This window comes from Monodelphis domestica, chromosome 1 (assembly GCF_027887165.1).
Source record: "Monodelphis domestica isolate mMonDom1 chromosome 1, mMonDom1.pri, whole genome shotgun sequence".
In the NCBI taxonomy this organism is placed as follows: domain Eukaryota; kingdom Metazoa; phylum Chordata; class Mammalia; order Didelphimorphia; family Didelphidae; genus Monodelphis; species Monodelphis domestica.
Window position 1 is genome coordinate 189764562 of NC_077227.1, and position 26500 is coordinate 189791061.

The 26500-nt window shown below is 33.6% G+C and overlaps 1 protein-coding gene across 3 annotated transcripts in view; it reads right to left on the bottom strand.

Annotated features, from left to right (window-relative positions):
* Window positions 1-26500, bottom strand: part of WDR72 (WD repeat domain 72) — a 325916-nt gene that overhangs the window by 215137 nt on the left and 84279 nt on the right. For all 3 annotated transcript variants that reach the window (XM_007479979.3, XM_016427854.2, XM_007479982.3), the window contains exon 14: window positions 10412-10614. In XM_007479979.3, coding sequence (XP_007480041.2) covers window positions 10412-10614 — 203 coding nt within the window. The remainder of the gene's footprint in view (window positions 1-10411; window positions 10615-26500) is intronic.

Consider the following 26500-nt stretch of genomic DNA (forward strand, 5'->3'; position numbering starts at 1 on the left):
ATAATTGTTTTTTATGTTGTTGCATTTTTTTAGAGGAATAACTATAACATTACCTTTTTAAAACCTAAATTTAATTAGGACAGTTAGCCAGAAGACCAAAACTGAGAAATCAACATAACCTCTCATTTGGATAATTTGATAAAATTCTAGATTGTCTTCACTAAAGTAAGTGAACATATTTACATTACTAAGAGCATTTTGCCTGGAATATATTTTCAGGTGCTAGAAATGCTCAAATGTTTTTGCAAAATAAAATGTATAAAAATAAGATCATCTACATATTTGTAGAGGTAGGTAAATAAATAGTAGAAATTGGAACAAATCAATATTCCTCAAAAAATGCAAAGAATGCTGAAAATGGGGCAGTTCCTAGGCAAATACCTGATTTTAATTAAGACTTTCTATTAAAGAAACTGATTAAAATACATACAAAGACCAATCAATCTGTCTGACATTTTCTACCTCCTCTTTACACCTTTTATACTAGAGGAATATCACAGATAATAATTAGGAACATGCCACATATATATCAAGGAAAATATTAAAAATGAATACTCTCCAGTGTGTGTCTGAGTATATGTGTGTGTGTTTCAATGTACACATACATATGAAACAACCTTTGGCTCCCCTAGTGAAATTCCGGTAGCATTACAGCCCTTTTCTATCTAGGCAAAAAATTCATGAAAAACTAGTGGGAATAACAAATAATACCATAGACCTCTTGAACCTATCCTAAAGGTCAAAAAGATAGTAGTAGCACTACAATTTTCCATTACAATTCATGTTCCAAATTCATTACTAGATTTTATCTATAATGAAAAAAAAATCATTTTTAAAAAAGCTAACAAAAATAGAAATGTATAGCATATTCATTATAGTTTGTATTTTTTAAGACATAAAAAGAAAATGACCATTTCAAGTCTTTGAAATTACTCCATATTTTTCATCACCTAAGATTTTATACAACTGACTTTTTAACTATCCAAGGAAATTATATAAGTAAAATAAAAAGTTAAGGAAGAGATTTAATTAAGGATTTTCACAAATCCAATCAGTCAGATTTTAAAATCCCAATACAATAAAAAATAATCATTATCAGATTTGAGGGTGAACTCCCAAAACATTATTTTATCATTTCCTATTCCACTGCATTTTTGATGCCTATAAAGATACAACAAGGAAAGCCCAATCAACTAAAAAGTCTTGTGTGTAGTTTATCGTAATTAAGACCAAGGATTCAATATCTATTGCTACCAGTCAGGTATCATAGCAACATCAAATTACTGAATACTGCTAGAAAACTCTTCAAAAGCAGCAAGAGTCTGCTTTAGGAAAGCCCGCAATAACACTACAGACTGTCAACATCTGTAGGTGTTGCTATGGGCACCGCCACAAAAGAACCCTACCATGTATAAAAGGGTGTAAAGAGAATTGATGGGAGGGACACAGGCGATCAGCTGATAAGGGAAAAAAAAGAAAGAAAATCAGAATGAAAGAATAATTGTGTTGACTATATACACAAGCTAACAATGCTTAAGTTCATATTTCATATACTGAATTCTTAGCTATTTCAGCTCAAGAATCCATATGATGCTGAACTGTAATTATGACTAAATAGGAAGCAAGAATGGGAAAACCTTTTATTTAATACTTTTGCATTTGAAAACTCTGCACTTGTACAATTTATCATGAGTTTTAATTTGAAACTAAAAGTGAATCACTTTTAAGATAATATTTAAACTTCCACCTATAAACTCTAGATGGTCTTGTATAAATCTACAGAAAAGAAAAGAGCAGGTTACTAGGAACAAGAACCCAATATTGATTTTTCTGTGGTGCAGTAAAGCATCTCCATTCTATTGGGCTGCTGTCAAAGCCACTCTTTAACAGCTGGAGTCAAATTGCACTATTTACAGCAAGAGCCCTTGTCAAGTGGACCATAAGTATTCTAACAATACACTATTCAAATGGCACTTTGCCACACAAATTGCTGACTTGATGAATAACCTATGTCAATGACTAAGGCCAATATAAAAGTTTCATTTTTATGAGAGGTTTTACATTCACACATTAAGTAAGCTTTCTTTGAGGAACTATTAAGCTATATATTGCAGGCCTTTTGACGCTGAAAATAATTAAAATCTGTTTAAATACATCAAGGGAACTTGACAACATTAATATGGATCTTTGTGTTAACTACATTTGTCACACGAGTCAGAACAGTGCCCTTCTGTTATTGGCACTCCCCACTGGCACGTGCAACACAATGAAAGAATTAAAACAGCCGAGCACCATGAAATACGACCATTCTCCTTTTGGACTTCGGATTTACATAGCCACAAATGTTTGGATACAAGAAAGTCTTTGAAGTCATGCTAGGATATTCGAGCTGGTTTCCTTGCAATAGGCAGACGTTTTGGTCATGTAAAATTGCATTAAAACACCCAACTTTTGACACTACCTCTGAGACCTATGAGATTGTCTCAGAAACAAAGCAGCAATCTGCTTTTCATTATTCTCTTGATCCTTTGAAATAAGGAAGAGGTTAAAAGAATGTTCATGTATTTTTCCACAAGACATAGAAAATGGCATTTGTTACTAGAAAACTATCCCAACAAACAAAATGACTGAAATTAGATCTGTACAGCAACTATCAAAGGAAATTATTTTTCGCTTAAAATGTATCTGGTGAAATTATATACTTGCGTATGGCCCCAAACTGCTTTAAAACTTGGAAAACCACTTATCCCTCCCAATTAGTAGTAGATAATGTTTATTCCTATATTTAGAAGTACCAACAGAAATGACATTTTTAGTGTATAAAGTCGGAGGATCTGCAGCATTTAAGCTAAGGATATAGCCTATTTTAAAACTTCTAAAAGATGAAAAAATTATATTAAAAACCCTTCTGGTCATTTTGCTCTTTTCTAAGTACCCTTGGATGATTGGGAAATAATTTCTGTGAGTTCAAACATTATACAAAATGAAAAAAGTTGTTTTGGCAGAAAATATTACAATTGGTTCATTAAAACTTCTCCCATTTTAGAAAATCACACTTTTAATATATTTCAAGCAAAAAAAAGGAAATGCACAAAAAATGACTGCTTCTTTACCAAAATAATGTTTAAAATGGAATAATCTTAAGAATGAAAATACTGCCATATTTTAATCAATGCTTTAATAACCTATTACATTTCACTGTCAAATCACCTGTGACAGTAGTAAAATGAATGTTCCAATGTAACAAATAAAAAACAACAAATTTCTCTACATTAAACATCTGTTGCTACAATGAAATTAAAATTTTCTTTTTCTTAATGTCCTATCTGTATATGAAACACTGAATTCTTATGGTTGCAGTATGATTCTTTCTGCGTATTTTTTCTACTCTAAAAATTTCTTCATATAATCACACAGTTATAACTGAAATTTTCTTGTTGATAAGGTAATAGTATGATCAGTAGCCTACTAGTGCACCATCTGTCTGGTAAGATGCTCAGCAGGATAATGCTTTAATAAGACTTTTCAGCAAATGGCACCAAAAAGAACTTTAGACCTCACACTCAGGTCAGCTAAAGGTCAATGATAAGTACAAGTTGTCTTTGGAAAACTCAATCTAAATTCAAATGCATCCCTTACTCAAAGGGAAAGATACAAATAGATAAAGATAGGCAAAAAAACACAGATAGATAGAAAGATCTATATCTTTTCCTCTCAGTAACATTTATATAATATGTATAATGGTGTATGTCCATATTGTGTACATATATATTGTCTTACATATGCATTGCATGCATTATATGTGTGTGATATATATGGATATGTGCATACTAAATTGGGTTTTGTTTTGTTTGTTTTTCAGATACCAGAAAACAAAGATATGTTACTGGATGTGTTCAATATAAAAGTCATACAAAGAATCTCAATAGTAATTGGACAGTTTAAAGCTATTAAGGCTTAATGCTACCATGAAGACTTTTGGTATGCAAATGCTGTGGACACACACTAGTTTTACTCCAAAGGGTACCCAAAGCAGATATGGGGTATAGGACAAATCCAAGAAATGTAAAGCACAATGTTAAACAAGAAGAAGATGGGAAAAGGGAATATGAACTTGTGGACAAAGCACTATTCTACTGGAAATTGATTACCATGCATTCACCAAGAATTTGTGAAGCACCTCCTATATCCAGAGAACTGAACTAAGTACAGAATAAGAGATAAAACCTTTAGTGAAGCACAGTGCCTTGCCTCATGTAGCTCAGGTTCATAGCCATTCTTGGGTTGGGCCACAACATTTTCGCATTCCATAAAAACCTTAAGAATTTTCCTTTAAGTCAGAGTTTTTGACATTTAGGATGAATATTACAACAAAATGAACATCATGTAATTTGATAAATGCAACAAATGCTAATGCTAAATCAGTGATCCTTTCTATGTTATGGCTCTTTTTTTCAAGAGGGAAGAGGATTTTGGGGAGAATGACATTTAACTTTCCAATTCCCCCAAATTATATTTGTTGTTCAAGACAGAGTAACAGTATATACCCATAGTAACAAAAGATCAAAAGAATTTGGAGTAAAGTGATATGAGAAGACATCTCCAACTCATCTCTTCACTGAACTAGGAGGGCCACACATGTTACACATTGCATGTTTTCAGGGTTTTTTTTTTATGTATCAATCTGTTGTACTGCCTTTTTTTTCTCTTCCAAAAGATATTGTTAATCAAATGGGATAGCTTTCAGAGAGGAAGGTGAAATGATACATATGATACCATGAAATGAAAGAAAATGAAATACTAATGAACTAAAATTTAAAATGAATTTTTGAAAATTTTACTATAAATTTTATACTTTCTCAGTGCAAAAGCATTTTGAATAAAAATAAATAGGGTTATTTTTTATTTTAGTTTTCTGTTATATATTAATATATAGAAATTTTATTATTATTGATTCATTTCTAATTTTATTATTTAGAAATGAAAAACTATTTTTCTTTGTCTTCTGAATTAAAAAGTTACATTACATCAATTGACATCTCTCTATATTCCAAGGAGTTCTTAAATTCTAGTTCTTTCAGGTCAGTTGAAAAGGGTACAGTTAGATAATTGGACTATATCTCAAAGGCCAGGGAACATTGAGTCTTCAAATTCTGTAATCAGCTACATTAAATTCAATGTCTAGCAGAAATTAGGGACTCAAAGGATTTTGTTGCCAAACTTTTGTAAGATCAATAAGTCAATCAGTCAATGAACTAGCATCTATTAACTGTGTAATATGAGCCAGACACTGTGCCAAGTACCAAAAAAAAAAAGGCAAAAATAAACAATTTTAATAACATTAGCTTCCAATTAGAGTGAAGTAATTTATGGTTACCAAGTAGTTTAAATAAGTTAATATCATTTGATTAGCATGATAAACCTATCAGATATTTGTGGTTGAAGTTCATATTTACAGAATACTTGAAGATATATAATGTATTTCACATAGATTACCTCAATTTCCATCATCCCAAGAACTTTGTTAGGGAGCAATAATCACTTTCTTTATTTAAGATATGAGAAAAAGGTATTTTGAAGAGGTTAAGTGGCTGGTCCAAGGTCACATGGAAGAGTCTGAGGTAAGATTAGAACTCAAGAATTTCTGATTTCAAGTCTGTGTGCTACCCCATGCTGCCTCTCTAGGTATGAAAAATATCATTTCTATTTTATTGATTGGGGGGAGAAAGTAAAAGGTTCTAAATAGCTTCCTAAATATCACATAAATAGTCAATTCAATGTTCATTCTATGGCAACTGATACAGGACTAAATAAAAAGAATAGGGGTAAAAATTATTTAAGGACAGACAAAAGTAATTGGCCAACAAATACCTTCTTCTGAATCCCATTAAGAATATTAGATAGTCTTAAGGGACCACAAGTCCCCCAGGAAAATGACTTTCCAAAGGTCACTGGAAGGGCACCCCAGAATGAGTGATTATTCCTAAAAAAATTGTTTTAGTCTTCGCAAGTAGATAAGAAATCTAAAGAAATTATTTTAAAAGTAAAATGCCTCAGATGCAAATGGTTGCAAATTCTTCAGCTATGACAACAATTCTTCTGTCCCCCAACCCCACCAGAAAAGGATGCTTATTTCTAAGCTTTTGTTCTTCTACTTTGTTGTTTTATTTTTGTTCTGCCATGTGTTGTTGGAGAGATCAGCAATGGAATAAAAATAGGACAATTGAGTAAAAGATCTGGCATTACTACTTATCCACCTATGTGGCTTTTTCATACATACTTCAGTTTCCTCATTGTTAAAATGATAATAATAAGGATACTTCCAATGCATTCTGAGGTTCTTCTAAGACAAATGCTTTTTAACTGTAAAATATTCAATAGTTAAGAATATTACCAGAACAGCTAGGAGGTTCAGTGGATAGAGAAACAGACTTGGAAATGTGGGTCCTAGATTTAAAATCTGGTTTCAGACATTTCCTGACTATGTGACCCTAAACAAATCACTTAAACCCCAATTAGCTAGTCCTTACCAGTCTTCTGCTTTGGAAACAATACTTATTATCAATTCTAAGACAGAAGGTGAGATTTTAAAAAATGAAACATTAGTTTTCTCAGAAAAAAAGGAAACCAACTTTCCTTCTCTAACATGAGACTATCTATCTACATATGTATGGCAAATGCAGTTAAGTGACTTGGCCAGGATCACACAGCTAGAAAATATCTGGGGGCAGATTTGAACCCAGTTCACCCTGACTCAAAGTCTGGCACTCTGTCTATCCACTGTGCTACCTACCTGCATCTATATATATTTTTGATGAATAACTAATTCTTCCCTATTTGCAAAGTTATTGATTTTTTCACCTTATAGGTATATAAAGTCTGCTCTTTAATTTTATCTCATATAAACTGCTTTCCAATTTCCTTTTAATATTTGTTCCTCTTTTATTAAACTTCTCCAAAATCATTTCTGACTTGAGGGGAAAACAGTGAATAAAATATTCTGATAAAGGTCAAATAATATAAACTATAGATGAAGTACAATGTCATATGTCTTACATGCTATATATATATATATATATATATATATATATATATATATATATATATACACACACACACACAGTCCATTACAGTGCTAAATCCTTTAGCAAGTAGCCCACTATAATCCTCAGATGGTTTTCTAATCTACAAAAACTGTGGTTCCAGAAACCCTATCATGAACATGCTGCTTTTGGGAACCTGGCTATTTCTCTCTTTTAATATCCTTAAAATGAACAGAATCACAAATCCCTTTCTTGACATTCAACACCAGTGACAGAGATTTCATCTATGTATGCATTTCTTGTTTCCAGGAAACTCAGTGATGTTTCTAAACTTACAAAATTCCTAGAGAAAAGAGACTGCAACTTGGTTCCTAATAATTCAGATCCAAGAATTCTGATATGCAAATTTTAAGATTTTTCAAGTAATAATGTCATAAGAAAAGGTGGGAGAGTTAAGTCAAATTGAGTATCTTTGGATTTGGATGTTCATTCAAAGAAAGGAAAGTTAGCTTTACCTGGTACTTGTTAACTACAAAAACAACAGACATAAAAGAAGTTACTAGAATAGGAATACAAGAAACAAAAACAAAAACTACTCTATTGTTTTGCAGCTTATAAAAACTAAGGTATTATTCTTTCAATTATTATTAACTGTGATAAAGCAAAGAACAATAAAAATCCTCAATGTACTTTAATTTCAAATTTTGAAGGTTTATTGAATAGATAGAGAAGATATAGATATAGATGTAGATAGACTTCAGATACTATCTAATGCAACTGCCTCAGTTTTCAGTTCAGGAAACCTCATGAGGCCCAGGGGAGTCAATTGATTTGCCTCAAGTCATACAGTGACAGAAGTGAAAGGGAAGGAGAGAAGGAGGGAGAGAGAGAGGGATGGAGTGATAGAGGGAAGGAGAGAAGGAGGGAGAGAGAGAGGGATGGAGAGAAAGAGAAAGGGAGGGAGAGAGAGAGAGGAAGGAAGGAAGGAGGGAAGGAAGGAAGGAAGGAAGGAAGGAAGGAAGGAAGGAAGGAAGGAAGGAAGGAAGGAAGGAAGGAAGGAAGGAAAGAAAGAAAGAAAGAAGGAAGGAAGGAAGGAAGGAAGGAAGGAAGGAAGGAAGGAAGGAAGGAAGGAAGGAAGGAAGGAAGGAAGGAAGGAAGGAAGGAAGGAAAAAACAGAAAAAGAGTGAGAGGGAGGGAGGGAAGGAGGAAGGAAAGAAGAAAAGGAAGGAAGACAGGCAAATCTGATCATTTTTACACTATTTTTTAATAAGTAGCAACATAGTTTAATGGATATAAGACTGATTTTGAAGTTGGGATTGAATCTCATCCTTATAGACAAAGTAACCAGAAATAAGTTCATAGCCTTAATTTATTTAAATCTGAAAATGGGGAACATAACACTACCAGATTTAGAGGGTAATTATGTGGAAAGAACTTTAGAAATCATAAACTATTATTCAAAAGTGAGGTATTATTCTGTAATAGTATCCTTGTCTGTAATCCCAGTCTGTAAAGACATCCTTGTTTAGGTATAAGGAAGTTCATAGGAAAAACCACATATGTTCATTGACCTCAGTTTAATAGTAACTTTAATTTGAAGTCCAAAAGATTATAATTTCCTTAGTTTTTACTCTTACAATCTAGAAGCCCTAAGCCTAAAGGAACTCATCAGGACATGGGTCATAGCTAACCACTACTTCCAGGCATGACCTTGATTCACTATTAAGTTATTTGCACAGCTCTTCTTACTGTTCTTTTATCTGTGTGTTTAAAAAAAAACAAAGGATCATAGATATAGAACTAGAAAGGACTGTAGGATCATCTTGTTTTCAATCATGTCCAACTCTTTGTGACTCCCATCAGGGATTTTCTTTGCAAAGATACTAGAGTGATTTGTCATTTCCTTCTCTAGCTCATTTTACAGATGGGGTAAACTGAGGCAAATAGGGTTAAGTAACTTGCCCAGGTCACATAGCTAGTAAGTGTCTGAGACCATTTTTGAACTTAGGAGGGGGAATCTTCCTGATTGCAGGCCCTGTACTCTATCACTGTGCCACCTAGCTGCCCCAGAGGTCATTTAAACCAACTCATTTTATTTTATAGAGCAGAAAACTGAAGCCCAGATAGGTTTAATAATCTACCTAATGTCAAAGAAGTTAGTGACAGACATAGGATTAGAACCTAGATTTTCTTACTCAAAATATCATGTCTCTTCAATTGAACCATGCAAGAATTACTCCTATTCCACCATTTTGGTGAATATATGAAAAATACCACAAAAATACCACATGGAAGAAGGAATTAGGAAGCTACTGTATAAAATTTATCTCCTTGCACTAAATGGTAGCAATTTACACATTTTAGACAAGTGTTTTTGGTCTTAAAGTTTTAAAAAGAACTAGAATATTATCAAAGCAAACTTATAATAATAATACAATGGCACATATTTGTTTACATGATAAAATTTGGATAAACCAGGTCAGCTGTGTATATTCCTTGCTTGTCCATTTCCACACTGCTGTGGAAAATGTCAACATTAAATTCAAAGGTTGTTGCCATCTTCAGGTGTGTGTTTTAGAGTTGGCTTGTTACAGTGTTTGCTTTTTTTCTTTCTTTTATTGATTATTTTTTGGAAAGTGTGAAGCAAGGAGAATTAATCAACTCCAGTATCTGGAGGTAACTTAGCTAATTAACTCAATGAAGTTAGAATAGCAATACTTATAATTCAAATTTCTGTTAAGTAACTTAATGTTAATATCACAAAAATCAGAAATGCTTGTGTGAATATATATATATATACACACATATATGCATGCATAGATGTGTGTATATATACACATTCATACATTTGTATGTATGAATGTGTATATATACATATATATGATATAGGGACCAAATTTTACCTCATCAGTGCTGAACATACTAAACAGCAATACATTTGATCTCTATTTTTGTTCTAGCTTTTAAGGATTCACATTTAGAAAAAAGTAAAGCTGCTGTCTTATAAATGATAACAGAGCCAAATTGAGGAACTTAGACATGTATCTTTCTCCAATCTAAGGAGTATTTAAATTGTCTATTGCACAAAATTCATCTGTTAATTACCTCAGACATCATACACAGGAAAAGAAAACTGCATTTTATCAGAAAGTACACACTGTATGCCATTATCAAAAATAGGAACATATTCCTTAATTAGTCCTTCCTAAGTACTCAGTCAAAGGTAAAGATGTAGGGCATTGTCAACTTTTGAATCCTTCTAGAGATATGTGCCAATATTTTAAATCATTTTATCATTTTCCGTCTTTTATTTTTTTTACTTCTGTTATTGACTGGCCTTGTGAAACAACAATCTGGCTTTGACTTACCTTAGATGAAGACTCAGCATGAGGAATAGAATAAAATAAGGTTCCAAGTTGGGAGGAACTGGAGGTTCTGTAAACTGCATTTTTGTGCTTGTGTGTTTCTGAAGCAAATGCAATTAACGGTTCAGGTTTTAAAAACTGTGAATCTTCACAGCAATTAAGAATCACTCTTGCTCTCTCTCCTGTTTCATGTCTTTCCAAAGTGCCTAGGAAAAAGGGTCAGAAAGGAAAATAGAACTATGTGAAAAAATTTCTATCGATCCAAAGTCCACAACAGCTACAAATGAGAATGTTTCAATTTAACTTGCTATTCTAATTTCTTACAGTATCTAATACAGGATGGGAAAATGCTTCTGAACCTTTCAAAGCATCCTCTGAGTAAAGCAGAAACAATGGTCTAGAAAGTCCTCTATATACATTTTCCCCACTGAGATCAATGGGACATTCGATATTCTGGAACAATAAAACCTGGCACTTAGTATACAGTATGTGCATAATCAATAACAAACAATGATAGAATATTTTAGTGCTGTCCCCTAGTGTTCAAGTCACAAATGGCAGGGAACACAATAAAACTGCTCTTCTAAATGATGTTTTCCTTCTCACCAGACTAATCAAACTTAGAACCTTTGTTTTCAAGTCCAGGTATTTTCAGTTTAAACAAGAAGAAATAAGCACATAAATGCAACCAAAGATATTCTCTTTTTTTTTTTTGGTCCCTTTTAATCTACCGATATGATTTAAAGAATCCACACTATTTTTGTCTGGATAGAATTGTTGCCTTTGAACCTTGTGATTTGGGGGTTGGCTTGGAATGTGAGATTTCCTTTACCCTTTCTTCTGACCTTCTAGAGCAATGTTTCTTAACTTGGGATCCACACACATGTATGTATGTGTGTATCTTTTTTACATATCTTTGTAATTATTTCAATATAATTGATTTTTATGATCTTTTTATTTATTTTATGTATTTAAAAACATTATTCTGAAATGATCCATCAGTTTTACTCAACTACCAAAGGGGTCCATGACTACATATATTTATAGGTAAAAAAAAATGAGGACTTCATTGGAGTTAAAAAGTTAAAAATGGAATAAATCAACAAATGCATCTTCTGTGGAAAGCAGCATACAAACAGTTAAGTCTTCTTGTAAATCACAATGACATGCACTCAAAGAAATCTCAGTAAATATGAATTAATGATGACCAGAGTATCTCATCAGCAATGGGTTCATTTGGATTATCTGTGCCATATTAAACAAAAAACATATCCTGCTGAGTAAAAATACCATCAAAAGAAATTAATCTTGTCCTCAAATAAATACTGTTTATTTCAAATTGTTCTTTTTATACAAAATGGGGTGGGGTAAAGGGACCTTGATTGAGGATAAAGCATAATCAATGTTTACTCAGAGTAAATTATATTCCTATAAGGAATTTTTTAGGGGGTCTACACCAGAAATTTCATTGTCGTGTGGAACTTCCAGTGTATAAAGTCTCTTCATCAATGTAGATGGAAACTGCTCTCCAACTTTCAAGTCTAAGGAGTTACCAAGAAGGAATGAGGAGCTAAATTGCTTATAGCTGGTATTTCTCAGAGGTAGGATTTGACCCAGAGTCATTCTGACTCTAAGAGAAATTCTTAAACCTTTATAGTATAACATTTATTAGCACCTGTTGTAAATTTCATGGGGAGGGAGGGAATAAGTATTTATCACATTCCTAATATGTACTAGGCATTGTGCTAAGTGTTATACAAATATGTCATTCTAATCTCATGATAACACTGGGAGATAGGTTGAGGAAACTGACACAGAGTTTATGTGATTTGCCCAAGATCACACAGCTAGGAAGTGTCTGAGGTCAAACTGTAACTCAAATTTACTGTACCACGTAACTGCCTCAGCAGAGAACTACTTATCTGCATAGATCTGTCTTTTGTAGTCAACATATCCAGTATATTTTTTCACCTTTTTGCCTCAACTAAACACAAGTGCATCAACTTCCATGTGAATAATACTATTAAAATATTGTCTTTGAATCAGAGTCTCATCATTACTCCATCTTTTTCATAACATTTCATCTACCCCTTCACTTATAAAAAAATCCATATGACCTAGAAAAGTTACTCTTCCAAGTATATATTTTTATAAAAAATATAATAAAATATTGTGCTCTCCCAAATATTAGGCACGACAAAACTCTTTTTTTTAAGGATAAAAAATCTGTAATGGATAAACAAAGAAGAGACTAATAATCTCAGTCCCCTAACAATTACAGTATTTGAAAAATATATAGGTTTAAAAATGAAAATCTTCATGTATTACCACATAGCTGTCTTGTTACTGGAGTATGAATTCTACAAGATATTCTCACAATAATACATGAATAACTCAGATTGAATTGCTTGTCAAATCGGGGATGGGGCAGGGAAGAAGGAAGGAAGACAACATGAATCATAGAACTTTGGAAAATTGTGTAGAAATTTTAATTAAAATGAAATAAATATAAAATAGTAAATAAAAAATAAAACACACACAAAAAAAGATACTCTCACAGGCTTACAATGGAATTTAAAGAAAGTACTTATAATCCTTATTTGTAAAAGTACTTATATCTAGTTTTAATTACATATAAACCTGCTTTTGCGATAGGACATAATTTTCTCAAATCAAATTCTCAAATTTAATTTGTTTAAAGTATAACATCTAATCAATGTTATTTTCCTATATATAATAAAAAATTGTGCTATAGTTACATAATACATATAAATATATGTATGTTTCCTTTCAAAGATATTTAATTTTAGTGATGCAGTCTATCTTTTAATGCAGAAGCATGTGTGCATGTCTATATTTATACTCAAGTGTTTTTATTTTATATGTTTATTCATGAATATAAAATGTTATTTATTTCCATAATAGTAATCATATCAATTTTTTAATGCACCATTCTCTAATAAACTCAAGATTTATTTTGTATTATTCCCTCTTAGATACTCCAGTTTAAAGCCAAATGGGTACAATCAATGTTCCCCTAAAGTTGTATTACATCCTTTGCCCTTCACCTAGAACATGCTCCTACTTTATTTCTGCCGTCCTCAAATCTTAAAGGCTTTTGTTGTTTCCTCCAGTTGTTAATGGTCTCACTGTTATGAATACCTTTGCATTTATTTCAAATATATTTTACCTGTGCTTATCTTTGATCTTATATCTGATTGTTAAGGGTGTTAAGCTCCTTGAAGGCAGGGACTGTTTTATTTGAGCCTTTGCATGCCTGGTACTCAGCACAGTGTCAGGAACATTATAAGCATTGGCCAAATACTTGTTAAATTAAATTGAAATGAAATATTGCAGAGGTAATTAGACATTCAGGCTCCATAACTCACTTTTGTGTGTTAAGGTGACACAGTAACAAAAAAGCAAACCAAGCTGGATATTGTTGTTGAGTCATTTTTCAATCCTGTCTGATTCTTTGTGACCATATCTGGAGTTTTCTTGGTAGAGATACTAGAGTAGTTTGCAATTTCCTTCTCTACCTCATTTTACAGATGAGTAAACTGAGGCAAACAGCATTACGTGGCTGCCACATAGCTAGAAGTATTTGAGGACAGATTTGAATTTAGGAAGAGTCTTCCGGACTTCAGTTCCAGTACTCATTCCACTGTGCTACCCAGAGACAATAAGCTAAATATAGTTAATCACAATTAGTGTGAATGGAAGTTTAAATTAACAAATATAGCATTATTTAAAGGGGAAACACATCTACCTAATTTGAAGTATAATAATACTAACATTTAAATAAGACACTAAAGTTGTAAAAGGGCTTTATAAATATAGTATTTATAAATATGAATATATTTTATTCTCATAAGAATCCTGAGAGGTAGGTGCTAATGACTATTCTTATTTTTACAGATGAGGGAGCTAAATTAGACAGAGGTTAAGTAATATAAATACATAAAATAACTTTCCATTAGCATAGCACTTGTTAGATCAAACAGTATTTTTCTCAGAGCAGTTCTTTGAGGTACATGATATAGGTGATATTATTACTATTATCATTATTTCACAGACAAGGATCATAAAGATCAATGTTCAGTCCAAGACATTAATTAGGAAGTATTTTTGGAGTAAAATGCAAAAGGCATCTATATAAGCTTTTTCAAAAGACAAAATAAAGATTGTAATCCAAGACACACCTTGACCAACTCTGGCTTCTTTAAAAGTGATGATTGAGGAAGCTTGGGTGGCTTCCACCAGTTGGGTGGCTCAGTGGACTGAGAATCAGGTCCAGAGATGGGAGGTCCTAGGTTCCAATCTGACCTCAGACACTGCCTCGCTGTGTGACCCTGGGCAAGTCACTTAACCCTTACCATTTTTCTGCCTCAGAACCAATACACAGTATTCATTCTAAGACAGAAAGGTAAGGGTTTTAAAGTAAATAATAAATAAAAGTTACAATACAGAGGCAGAGAAGCCTCAAATGTCAAATCACCTTAGACAGCAAGTTGTATAATAGAACAAAAATTTCTAAGGGCCTCTAGTCATAGCCACAATTGTTCAATAGTCACAGGTTGCTATAAAGACCCCACAGGCAGAGAAACTTGGGTTTTGTGAACAATGGAACACATGAAGGAGAGAAGACTCTATTGTAGGTGATATGTTCCTCTTTAACTTGTTAAGACATTTTTGTTTCACAGATACCTGACTTGAATAGGCTGCCAGTGGTAAGGTAAAATGGTGGCCACTGGCAATTACTAAATAATAGAGACAAAAGTGTATGAAATTATGAGTTATACCCCCCCACCACCATTTTCTTCTCCACTATGAACTATTGAAATAAATTCAAAAGTTCAGATAATACTCCTCATTTCTAATGATAAAGTCTGACATTTATATGGAGATTTTTAAGGCTTTAAAATATTGCAACTAACAATGATATATGTTGTTAGCTCATTTGGTCCTATAGGTGCTATTATTCCCCCTATTTTACAGAAGTGACTGAGAAATTAAGTGACTTATACAGGGTCACACAGCTATTGAGTATCTGAGGTGGAAATTTAACTTGGTATTCCCAATAAAATGCCAATACTCTATCCACTGTGCCATTTATTTTATGGTTCATCATTATTTCAGTCAATCTATAAACTATGGTGAAAGAAGAAAACCTGTAATTTATGGACATGTAAAAGCTACATATTATAGGAAGTTACAGTTTATCTGTTTTCCCTCTTTTTTTCCCTCAAACAGAGGTTTAGGGAAAGAGAATAAAAGCTCAACCAAAACAATATCTCCACTGAATAAATTGCAATAATACTTTCCAACAAGGACTTGGCATCTCCAGGCTTTGAATTTTGCTTTATTATACAGTGTTGGTTTTTTTTTTTATCCTAAGGGGGAATACAGGCTTAAGAGGTCCCATTTCCTGAGTTAGTATTTCCACTGAAGAAAAGAAGGAAGGACAAAGAAAGAGAGAAAGGAACCTTAGGGACTATGGCTATGCACAAAGTGCCTCAAGGATAAACTGAAATGTAGCCTGAAGCAACTAACCTTGCTGCAGTCAAGAGGGAATGTATTGGAGCAGGCAGCCAGCAGGAAAGTCATCTCTGTTTGATGCAAAATTATGTACTTCCCACAAAGTCCGAGCATGGAAGCACAAGCAGCATCAGGCCCTCTCTTGTGAGCTCTAGTCCTGGAACTCTAACTTGCCTACAGGGCATTTCCACTTGAAAGTCATGTTTGCACCTCAAAGTAAAACACGGTATCTGTCCTTACTCCCCATCAGACCTGTATCTCTAGACACTGGAGCAGCACAGAAAAGATGCTGGATCTGGAGGCAGAGAACTTCTGGCTTTGTTCCTTAATATCCGCCTGATTAAGGGCAAATCAATGAACCTTTCTGATTTTGTTTAAAATAAGGAGAGCAGTATGTGGCCTGGATCTCTAAAAGTCCCCTTCTAGCTCTAATAAATCTAGGATCCTTTGATCGCAGGCCTCACAAAGAGGAATTAATCACTTTAGAATGCCATAGTGACAGCAAGCTGTTGTGGGTGAGAATGAAAACTCACTTGGCCCATTATGTGGATGGACAGTCTAAATCCCACTTTACATTTCCACACAGACAAACTCTGGGATGTCAAAATTTACCTAGTGCTAGCCACTTGTCATTCATCTGCTACTATATTTATATAGGATAGTAGGTATACTATATATTAAAAAAAAATCCTTTGTTATTCCTTAATGATGAAAAACATCAATAGCTCCCCTCTTCCTACCTTGGATTAGGGCAGCTAGATGGTACAATGGATAGCATGCTGTGCCTAAACTCAAGAAGATTCATCTTCCAAAATTCAGATCTGACCTCAGAAACTTACTAGCTGTGTGACCCTAAGGAAGTCACTTAACTGTTTACCTCAGTTTCCTTATCTATAAAATGAACTAAAGAAGGAAATAGCAGATCACTCCAGTATCTTTACTAAGAAAACTCCTAATGGAGTCATAAAGAGTTGGACATGAATGAACATTGACTGAATAATTACAAAAATCTACCTTGGAGCATCAATTCAATTCAGTTTTACAGGGATGACTTTATTGCAGATAACTCAAAGTAATATAACTCAGAAATGGACACAATTGCTTACTGAGCCTCATTCTTTCACAGGATAAGCTTAGAAATACATCAAATGATTTTATTATTTTGAAGGATAAGATAACATATGGAAAAAAGTATAGCTTTGAAGTCAGCAAAACTTGGGTTCAAATCCTGCCTGATACATATTAACTATATACAAACAAATCAATTAATTTCCTTAGTACTCCAAGTCATTGTCTGTCATTATAAGAAACAGATGAATTGCAGTTCTGCAATGGTGGGAGGAACTTCTTACATTGAAAATTCTAGACGCGGATGAAATAATAGGTCTAGAAGACAAATATTTATTATATATTCAAATGGACCAGGTTGTGATTTGTTGTGAGGGGGAGCGGGAAGTAGTTGGATAAAGGTCACCAGCCTTTTCAATCTTCTCTGAACAACCTAGGCAAGTCCTGCCAACTGCATGGAACAAAGCAGTATGCTAGGGAAGATTAAAAGCACAATTTCATCCAACTCTTTTTCCATTTGAGCATATTTATCCAGCCAGGGGTATGCAACAAGGATTAACAACTAAAAGTTTTCTGACCATAAGTAAAATGAACATTGAAATGAGTTGGACAAGATAGTAAAGAACAATTCAAAGACTGGTGGTGCTCTTAGCTTGGACATCTGCTATCTTCTTCTATGAGTAGTCTGGTTGAAGGCCACTGATCAATACTCCATTTATTGAAACTCTCATAGCCATTGGCTTAGAAACTTGACTAAAGGAAGTCATAGCCTTCCCCAATGAGGAGATGCTTACCAACCCTAGCAACCCCCAGGAAATGGAGGACGGTGTGGCAAGTTCCCCTGAAGACTTTCACTGAGGGACAGTGGGAAGCTGGAAAATATAGCAAAATAAAGTTTTATCTTATGCCTGCACAATAAATTCAGAATCTTACTAACACAGGCCTTGGGACTCAATTTCCAGTGATTTTTCCATTGTACCACACTGATATAGTAGTAAATCATGGGAAATTTATCAGGTACGATTTTGCAGAATTACAGGTGATATCATGAAGATAGATAACTAAAGACAAACTGTAGCAAAAAGGAAAGTAATTAAGAACCAAGCCCAGCAGGAAACAGGTCCAACAGAGAGCAGCAAACTATCAACAAAAGGTACTGGATCACTGTGCAGTGCCAAAGGTCTTCCATGTTTCCTAAACAAAAGGATTTTCTTCATGTATGTTCCCTCCATAGGAGCACCTTGGCCACATGTATCCCTTCCATATGTACCACACCTACTAAGTACATTCAGGATGTGTTTATATATATATATGCATACATACACACACATACATACACATATATGTATCTATCTGTGGAAGACTAAAGAGAAAAGTCCCTAAGGAAAGAGGGTTGATTAAGAGAAGGAAGTGGAGGAGGCAAAGGATTCCATATTTGAACAAAGGCAGGAATCTCATTAAATGTGAGGAAATAAGTGTGGCTTTCAGCTGTCTAGTAAAATAACACTCACAGGTAGAGGCTTATACACTGCAGCATGGACAAGATTCTGACCTACAACCTACCTAGAACCTAAGTTTGCTTCCTTCCTTCCTTCTTTTCTTTTTTGAAGTCTTTCCCTTTGTTCCTAAGAAAGAAGAGTGGTAAGAACAAGGTAACTGGGATTAAGTGACTTGCATAGGGTTATACCACTAGGAAATATCTAAGCCAGATTTGAATCCAGGTCCTCCTGACTCCAGGCCTGGCACTCTATCCACTGTGCTCCCTAGTTGTCCCCTTAGAGTACTTTTTTAAGGGTTGAATATGTGTGGATGGTAGTAGAGTAGGAGGCAAGAGGAGAATAGGGTGAGGAGGCAGACGATAGTTTTATCTTTCCATGTATATGTCTTTTCTCCCCAATCATACTATTATGCTTTTTTTTTGGTATAATAAATTAATGGATTATCTTTTATTAGTGGGGAGGAAAACACTTCCTGGGTCTTCTCAGCTGCCCTATGGAAAAACTTAGTTCTATATCTTGTCTCTCCCAATTAGTGTGTGAACTCCTTGAAAGCAAAAACTGCCTCTTTCTTTTTGTAATTCCAGGGCTCAGTACAGCCATTCAGGGTTCAAGAGGCTGAGATGAGGAAAACATTCCAGTCAGAGGAGATAGCCCAATGCAAGTCCTTTCTCTGCCACTAACTTCTTGTGTGACCTTGTCCAACTCTCTAAGAGTATCAAAGCACATTAGGATAAGCAACACTGGCAGGAAATCTTGAACTTAAAACTGGGAGATGTGTTGACATGTATACTGTACAGAAGACACAAACATTTTTTTCTTGGCCAAACTAATCATTTTAGCCCCCTATGAACTTACTGAAAAAAATACATTTATTAAATTTTCAATATCTTAAGTGGGCAATGAATCAAGCATAGTCCTTGTGATTACAATCTATGATTATAAAAAAGATAAGCTTGATACAAAAATAACTATAATATTAAATAAAATGTGATAAATATATGAGAGGTAACAAATACTACACTGAAAAAGAGAGAGAGAAAGTACTCCTTACTTGGGGAGATGGGGAGGGCATTGAAGGAAGAAAAGATCAGGAAGAGTATTATAGACAAAAGATTAGAAACTGATTTTAGAGGGGCTCTAAAGAAGGCCTTGAGAGCCAAGAAAAGGAATTTGAAATTTACTTAGAAAACTGAAAAGTCACCAATGCATTTTAATCAGGAAAGAGGTATTTCTGTTTCTAGATATTATTACACAATAGCAGTAGGATAGAAGACTTAAGGATGAAGACTGATTAAGAATTACTGGGTACCCAATGATAGGAGAAAGACAAAATGTGTGTTGGGAAATGATAACAACCAGCTCTCTGAAAAAAATATGTTTAAGCACATTTTAACATTTAATCCACATTATGACTTTCTCCATCGCTTTTTAAAAATTAGACAGATCAACAGAAATATAAATCAGTGTGTTATATGCTGATTGTTACAAGTGCTCATAATAGAAATTTTAAAATTAGCTTTCAAAAGCCAGTTTGAACTGTACATTGATCAAGTACATCGTTAGTCACAGAGCTAAAAACTGTGTTATATGAATGAAATGAAATATCATAATCTAGTGAAAGAATTTTGAAATACTAGAAAAAAATGTTGACATAAAATTATACCAAATAAAGTGAAACCAAGAGACCAAATTACACAATGACAGTAAGTGAATAGAAAATATTTAAAGATATTAAACTCTTATATACATTGAGTGACCAATCATGATTTCAGAGAGGTCTCACTGAAGCATGACTATCTCTTAAAACAATGGTGGCAGAAAGGTACAGAATAGGGCCTAAATAGTCAGACATAGCAATGCATTTGTATTCTTTAATTGTACTTCTTAATAAGGGAAGATAATAATGGAAGATAGGAAGAATCTTTGGGAAATGACAATAGTAGAAAAAAGATTAGTCATATTTTATAAAAGTTAAAAATACCTTCCTTATTTTATTCAACATATGTTTTCCTGTGAGTTGTTAATATATCAAATTTCTGGGAAATGAATTATTATAAATGAACTGAGAAAACTCACTATTCAAATTAAGACTAAAGTGATGCCCCCCCCCCAATATACATGATTAACCACAAATTTGTCAGTTTTGTAAATTCCTGTTTTTTAATAATCAGGGATTCTAAAAGGAAGACACAGGTACGCGTTGTGGCATCACTAAATGAGGTTCTAAGAGCCTGACAAAAGAGTACAAGAGAGGGGCACATGACCCAGTTAAGGTAGAGATTAAATTAAACCTCAGTGACAGTCTTAATATCCATACTGTCCCACTCCCCAGGTCATGCCTTGGAGGATTTAAGTGTTTGAAAACTGAAACTCCCACTCCATTCTGTCCATTCTGTTCTTATTTGTACCTCTTGACCCACTCTAGACCTGCTTCATTCATGCTTCACCCAACTCACCCACTCTTCAGAGCCCTGACCCATAACTCAATTTATATTACCATTTCTACTATATTACAATTTATTTCTTTGTGGATGCAATAAAGGAGTAAAGTAAGTAATGTTTTTAGAGATAAGGAATAGGTTATAGGCTAAAAATAGTAAACATGAACCACTATTTGTGTTTAGTGATTTCCAAAACAAACAAGCCTTCTCTCTAAATATATATTGTATCCCTCTGAAAAGTTAAGTTTCTTGTGGGCAAGGACTATTTCTCTTGTATATAGTCGCTACATTTAGCACGGTGTTCTGAACATGAGGTTTAATGAATATTTCATCTGTTCAAAAAGTACAATTTTCATTGTTCACATTAATGAATAGAGCTCATATGATTATTAAAAAGTAAAAAGCTAAACATTCACTTTCACATTTCCCCCCCCACACCCTTACTTCCCAGTATCTCTCCTGGAATATCTCCATGTCTGTTGACTTTTCTTCCATTCTCCATTAAGCTCTGATTCTTTTATAGAATAGTAAATCTTTGAGTTTTAAATATTTTGAGCAAATTGCATTTTATACTCCAAGCATAAAAATGTTCAGTTCAAACTCACCACTGGGTCCAGAGAAGTATCCCATTCTAATGAAGAGGAAAGGTCTAAGTCAGTGATATGATATAATATAATTAATCGCCTCACAGAGAATTACTAAGAAAGAAACCATTGTTCAAGTTTTTTCAAATTTCATTGTATTTTACTGTATTATCTTTAAAGTTTTCATTTTTAATTAGAAAAAAAAATTAATATTTCCAGATATACAAAAAGAACAGAATTGGGAAGTATGAGTGCCCCACCCACTCAAATTAAAAAAAAAAATCTGGTGTCAGAAAGTGAGAGTAGAAAAGAAAGTTCATTTAGAAATAAACTTGTCTCTTTTACTCTGAATCACCATTTAGCCACACTGAAAAATTTGAGCCACAATCCGCGACCAAAAAAAGAAAGTCATTCTTTAGAAGAAATCAAGATATTGGGGGAATGGGGGTGGGGAGAGGAGAGAGGGGAGCATTCACTGGTTCAGGAAATAGAGCACCAAGTCTGGAATAGAGAGGAACCTAGGTTCAAATCTGGACTTAGACACTTTCTAGCTGTGAAAGATTGGACAAGTCACAGCCCCAATTGCCTAGCCCTCTTCTATCTCAGGATTACTAAATAAGACAAAAGGCAAGAGTTAAAAATAATTTAACCACATCACTATATTGTCCCTTCTAATTCCTCAAATGCACTTATTTGCCTTTTCTAAATTTCTCTTGCCACCTATTTGTTTTTCAGAAATTCTATTCAGTTCTCATGTTCTCATTAGGAATGGCTGAGAGTTGTCTAGTTTGTTAAAGGCTCTTTTCACTCCTAGAGGCTTATATTCAATATTTCAGGTTAAATTATTCTTGGTTGTATTTATATTTTGCCTTTTGGAATATCATATTTTTTTATATGTCAAGCTGACTGTAGCTAATTTCTTTCTAGCTACAAGCAGTCCTTTTTCTTTGATGAGGCAGCTCTAAATTTCAGCTTTCACTTTATTGTTTTAAATTTGGGTTACTTTCAGGAGGTGACCAGCATATTCTTTCATTTTCATCTTGCCCTCCAGTACTAACAGATCTAGTCAATTTTCCTCATGATATCTTGAAATATGGCATTTAAAGCTTTGTTTGGTCATAGTTTCCAGGGAATGCAACAATCCTTCAATTATTTCTAAGTTCTTTGTTTTTTGGCAATAAGACACTTTACTTGCCCTTCTATTTAAGTCTTTTGATTTAATTATTATATTTGCATCTACTGTTTTTCCCCCTTGTTTGTTTTTTTTAACCAAAAGGTCTAATTTCATTTCTAATTTCCTTTTCTAGTTCTTCTTTCATTTTATCCAATTATTCTTGGTATCCTTCTGTATTAGTCATTCTTTTCTCTGAGCCTGTATTTATGTTTGTTGTGATGCTACTCTCTTATTTTCAGCTTATCTTTCAGTGTTTTCTTGATTCATAGTATTTCCTCCAATGAGTTCAGAATTTTCTTCAGTTTACTCGTATTTCCAGTCTTAATTCCTAGATTGTATTTTCTGTAGTTTCAGTTTCTTCTCCCTCTCACACTCTCAGATGTAGTGGCCTATCCCTTTTTGGTCCTAGTTCCCCTATGGTCTTGATGGCACTAAGCCCTACTCTCTACCACAGTTTCTGACTTCTGCCTTCATCTTCTTGTGGCTGAGTACAAGAACTGGCTTCAACCAAACTCAGTCTTCTCCTTATACTGTCCCCAAACTGTGAATTGTTTTCATCCCCTGTTGTGACACTGATAGGCAGGAATCAGGTATTAGAAAAATGAATGGATAGATGAATGAAAAAAATATTTATTAACTACTCATTATTTTCAAAGCACTTGTGCTAATTGGTAGTGATATAAATAGAAAAGCAAATAAAAATTTAAATAAATAAATAAATGAATAGAAAAGCAAGGCAATCCCTGTTGTCAGGGAACTCACATATTTAAAGAAGACAGCAAACATTCCTGAGAAAAGTTAGATGGAAATGCCCAGTGGAAATGACATTCAGAAAATGTGAATGACTTGCCAGAGTGCATATGGTTAATTAAATGAAAGATCCAACTCTAAAATCAAATTTTCTTGATAACTAATTAAATGTATTTTACTTCAAAAATTATTTTTTATCAAAATTATGACTACAAATTTAGTCCTTAAAATTTATAGTGACTTCCTTCTAAAGGCTCAGAGACCAATAAATTTATAAACTTAAACAGGCTAATTCCAATCAGCTGGTTCACAAAATGGAAGTAGATTCCCATTTAAACAAGAAGTTATATGAAATTGAAATGTTGGAATGTATTCAAATGACTGAAATGGTATTCATTCTGTGAAATTTGGTGATTAAAATTTTAATATTAATGAATCAAATGTATGATTACATTTACCCAAACATGCATCCACTTTAAATGCATATATAAATGAGAGTCCAGGACATTAATTTTGTACTACACGAGAGTGCAAAGGTATCTGTATATACACAAACATATATGTGTATATATATAATATAAACTACAAATGTGGAAGGGCATTTTCTAATTAAGTCCCTCACATAAATGAACATTGATTAACCAACCACAAATTCCAGTCTCTTGGTAAAAAAGAAAACAGGGTAAGAATGATTTCTGTATCAAATTTATTAGTCAAATTGATTAAATTGTGTTTTGAAGGAACATCTGACTGACAGCTGTAATAAAGTAACATATATCATAGAATCTGACCATTTGGTCCACTGGAAGATTTATCATTTATCATCAGTTACAGATGAAGTTCATTGCCTTGCTCACAGAATTGTATGGAGATCGACCTAGTGCCCCCTTCCTAACAAAACCATTTCACAGTTACTGCATCTTACTCCAGAAAATATATGAATGACTTGGGTTTCTGACCAGGGGCATGAGACCCTAGAGGTATCAAACTTAGTAACTAGAAAATATCAGGAAGGAGGGAGGAAAATGAACTCGATACAGACTAAATTAAATAGAAACGAATTTTTCCTGCTAATAAATATACTTTATTTAATACAAATTATAGTTGTGAAGTCAAATGTTGGTGCACTGGCTAATTCTGTACCTTACAAAGGTCCTGGTATAATAACAAACTCTTATAACTGAGCTGTGCATCAACCTCCTAACCCTTTAGGGTATAGAGAATATATTTTTAAAAAGTCAGGGACCACTGTGACCTTGACCCTCACTATGCCATAGCCTCCAGCATAAAAAAAAACAACTCTGGAATTTATCAGCAAGACCATACTCATCCACTCAAATCTAATTTTGATCAGTAACCTACAGAAAAACAGAAAAGGGGAGGGAAGCAAGAAATAACCACACCGATGAAATTTTTAAACCTCTGAAATATGCAAGGACAAAGAGGTTACAAAGTATAAATAAATAACAGCATTTTACCTTGGTATACTTCTGGGAATTTTATTTTAATATTCCATTTCTCCCCTTACAGGAATGTGAAAAGAAGCTGGAATCTACCACAAACTAGAATTTTAATTATTAACCTTGTCCTTAACCTAAATATAGCTGTCAACTAACTTAGCATATAAGTTTTTTTTAAAGAAATTTGTATTCTTGTCTAATAAAACAGGATTTATTGGGATTTATAATTTCATACTGAACTAAACACTATCATTTTTAAAAGTATAAGAATAATTTACACTGGGATGAAAGAAATTTACTTATTTTTCAGAGATTCAGATATAACTAATTTCCTCATTATAACTTTATATTTCCACTTTGGTTAAAGGATTTATACCCATGGATAGAGCAAATAAGAATATAGAGAGAACAATGCTGGTATAATGAGAAGCTCATATGATTTGGAGTTGTGTGGAACTGGATTCAAATTCTGATACTGCTGCTTATTGTTTATTTGCTGTGTGAGTTGAGAAAAGACACTTGACTTCTTTGAAACTGAAAGTTTCCTTATTTCTAAAATAGGAGAGTACGATTCTTTGAAATACTTTCTGCTCTAAAACATGAGCCGTTTACATCTTAAGTTCTTTCTCTATGAAATAAAATCATCTTGGGGTTGTCCACATTTTTGTTCTAGATTAATGAACTCTTGCTTAAGAGATTTGCCTTACATGATTTATCCTGGAGGCAAGATGTAACTAAGGAAAAAAAAATAGAAATACCACTGATTTTGTTGACTTTTTTTTTTAACTGAGCCTTATAGGTTACAAATCCTGGGAAAGGATAAGGAGGTAATAGGTAGCTTCATTCAACTAGATAGATAAATTCTATTTCTCCAACCTGGGATACTAGGTTTTGGGAATTCCATCAAAAGCACCTTCCCCATACATCTGAACAGTCTATTTTCATCTGAATTAATACTTTTTTCTTTGAAATTCCAAAGTTCTCTCCCGTTAAAACTATCATTAAATCTCTCTTTAGGATAAATGGCCTCACACACAGAAATACCACTTAGTTAAATTGCTCTCAGCAAAAAGGTGATTATAGTGGTGTTAGAAGGTGAGAACATGGTGACATTTGAGAGAGCAGGCTTATGAAGGTGGATCAAGGAATATACAAGATGACGAGAGGACAAGGAGGGAAAGAAAGAAGATGCCAGAAAAGAATGTCATAATTTTTGTCCTTTTGTCATGAGTTTCAGTGATTAATTGCTGTGCTAGTGAAAACTTTCTTTATATTACCATTGATACATATGAGATCCCATGTTGGGACAAGTTAGAACTCAGAAACTATTAGTAAGTCTCCAAATCACAGGCAATTCAGTTCAATCCACTCTAATGTAATCAATAGTGCCCTCCCCCCATTTCAGCTTTGTGCCTCTGCATCTACTTCCTCTTCCTATTCTATCCTTCAGATAGACACCATCAGAAAATAGGAAAAAGGAAGAAAAAAAGTGCATATGTCATAGAAGGAAAAGACGATCAAACTTCTAACCTTACATGATCCTCCCTCCTATCACATCCCCTTCTATTTTTATTATGG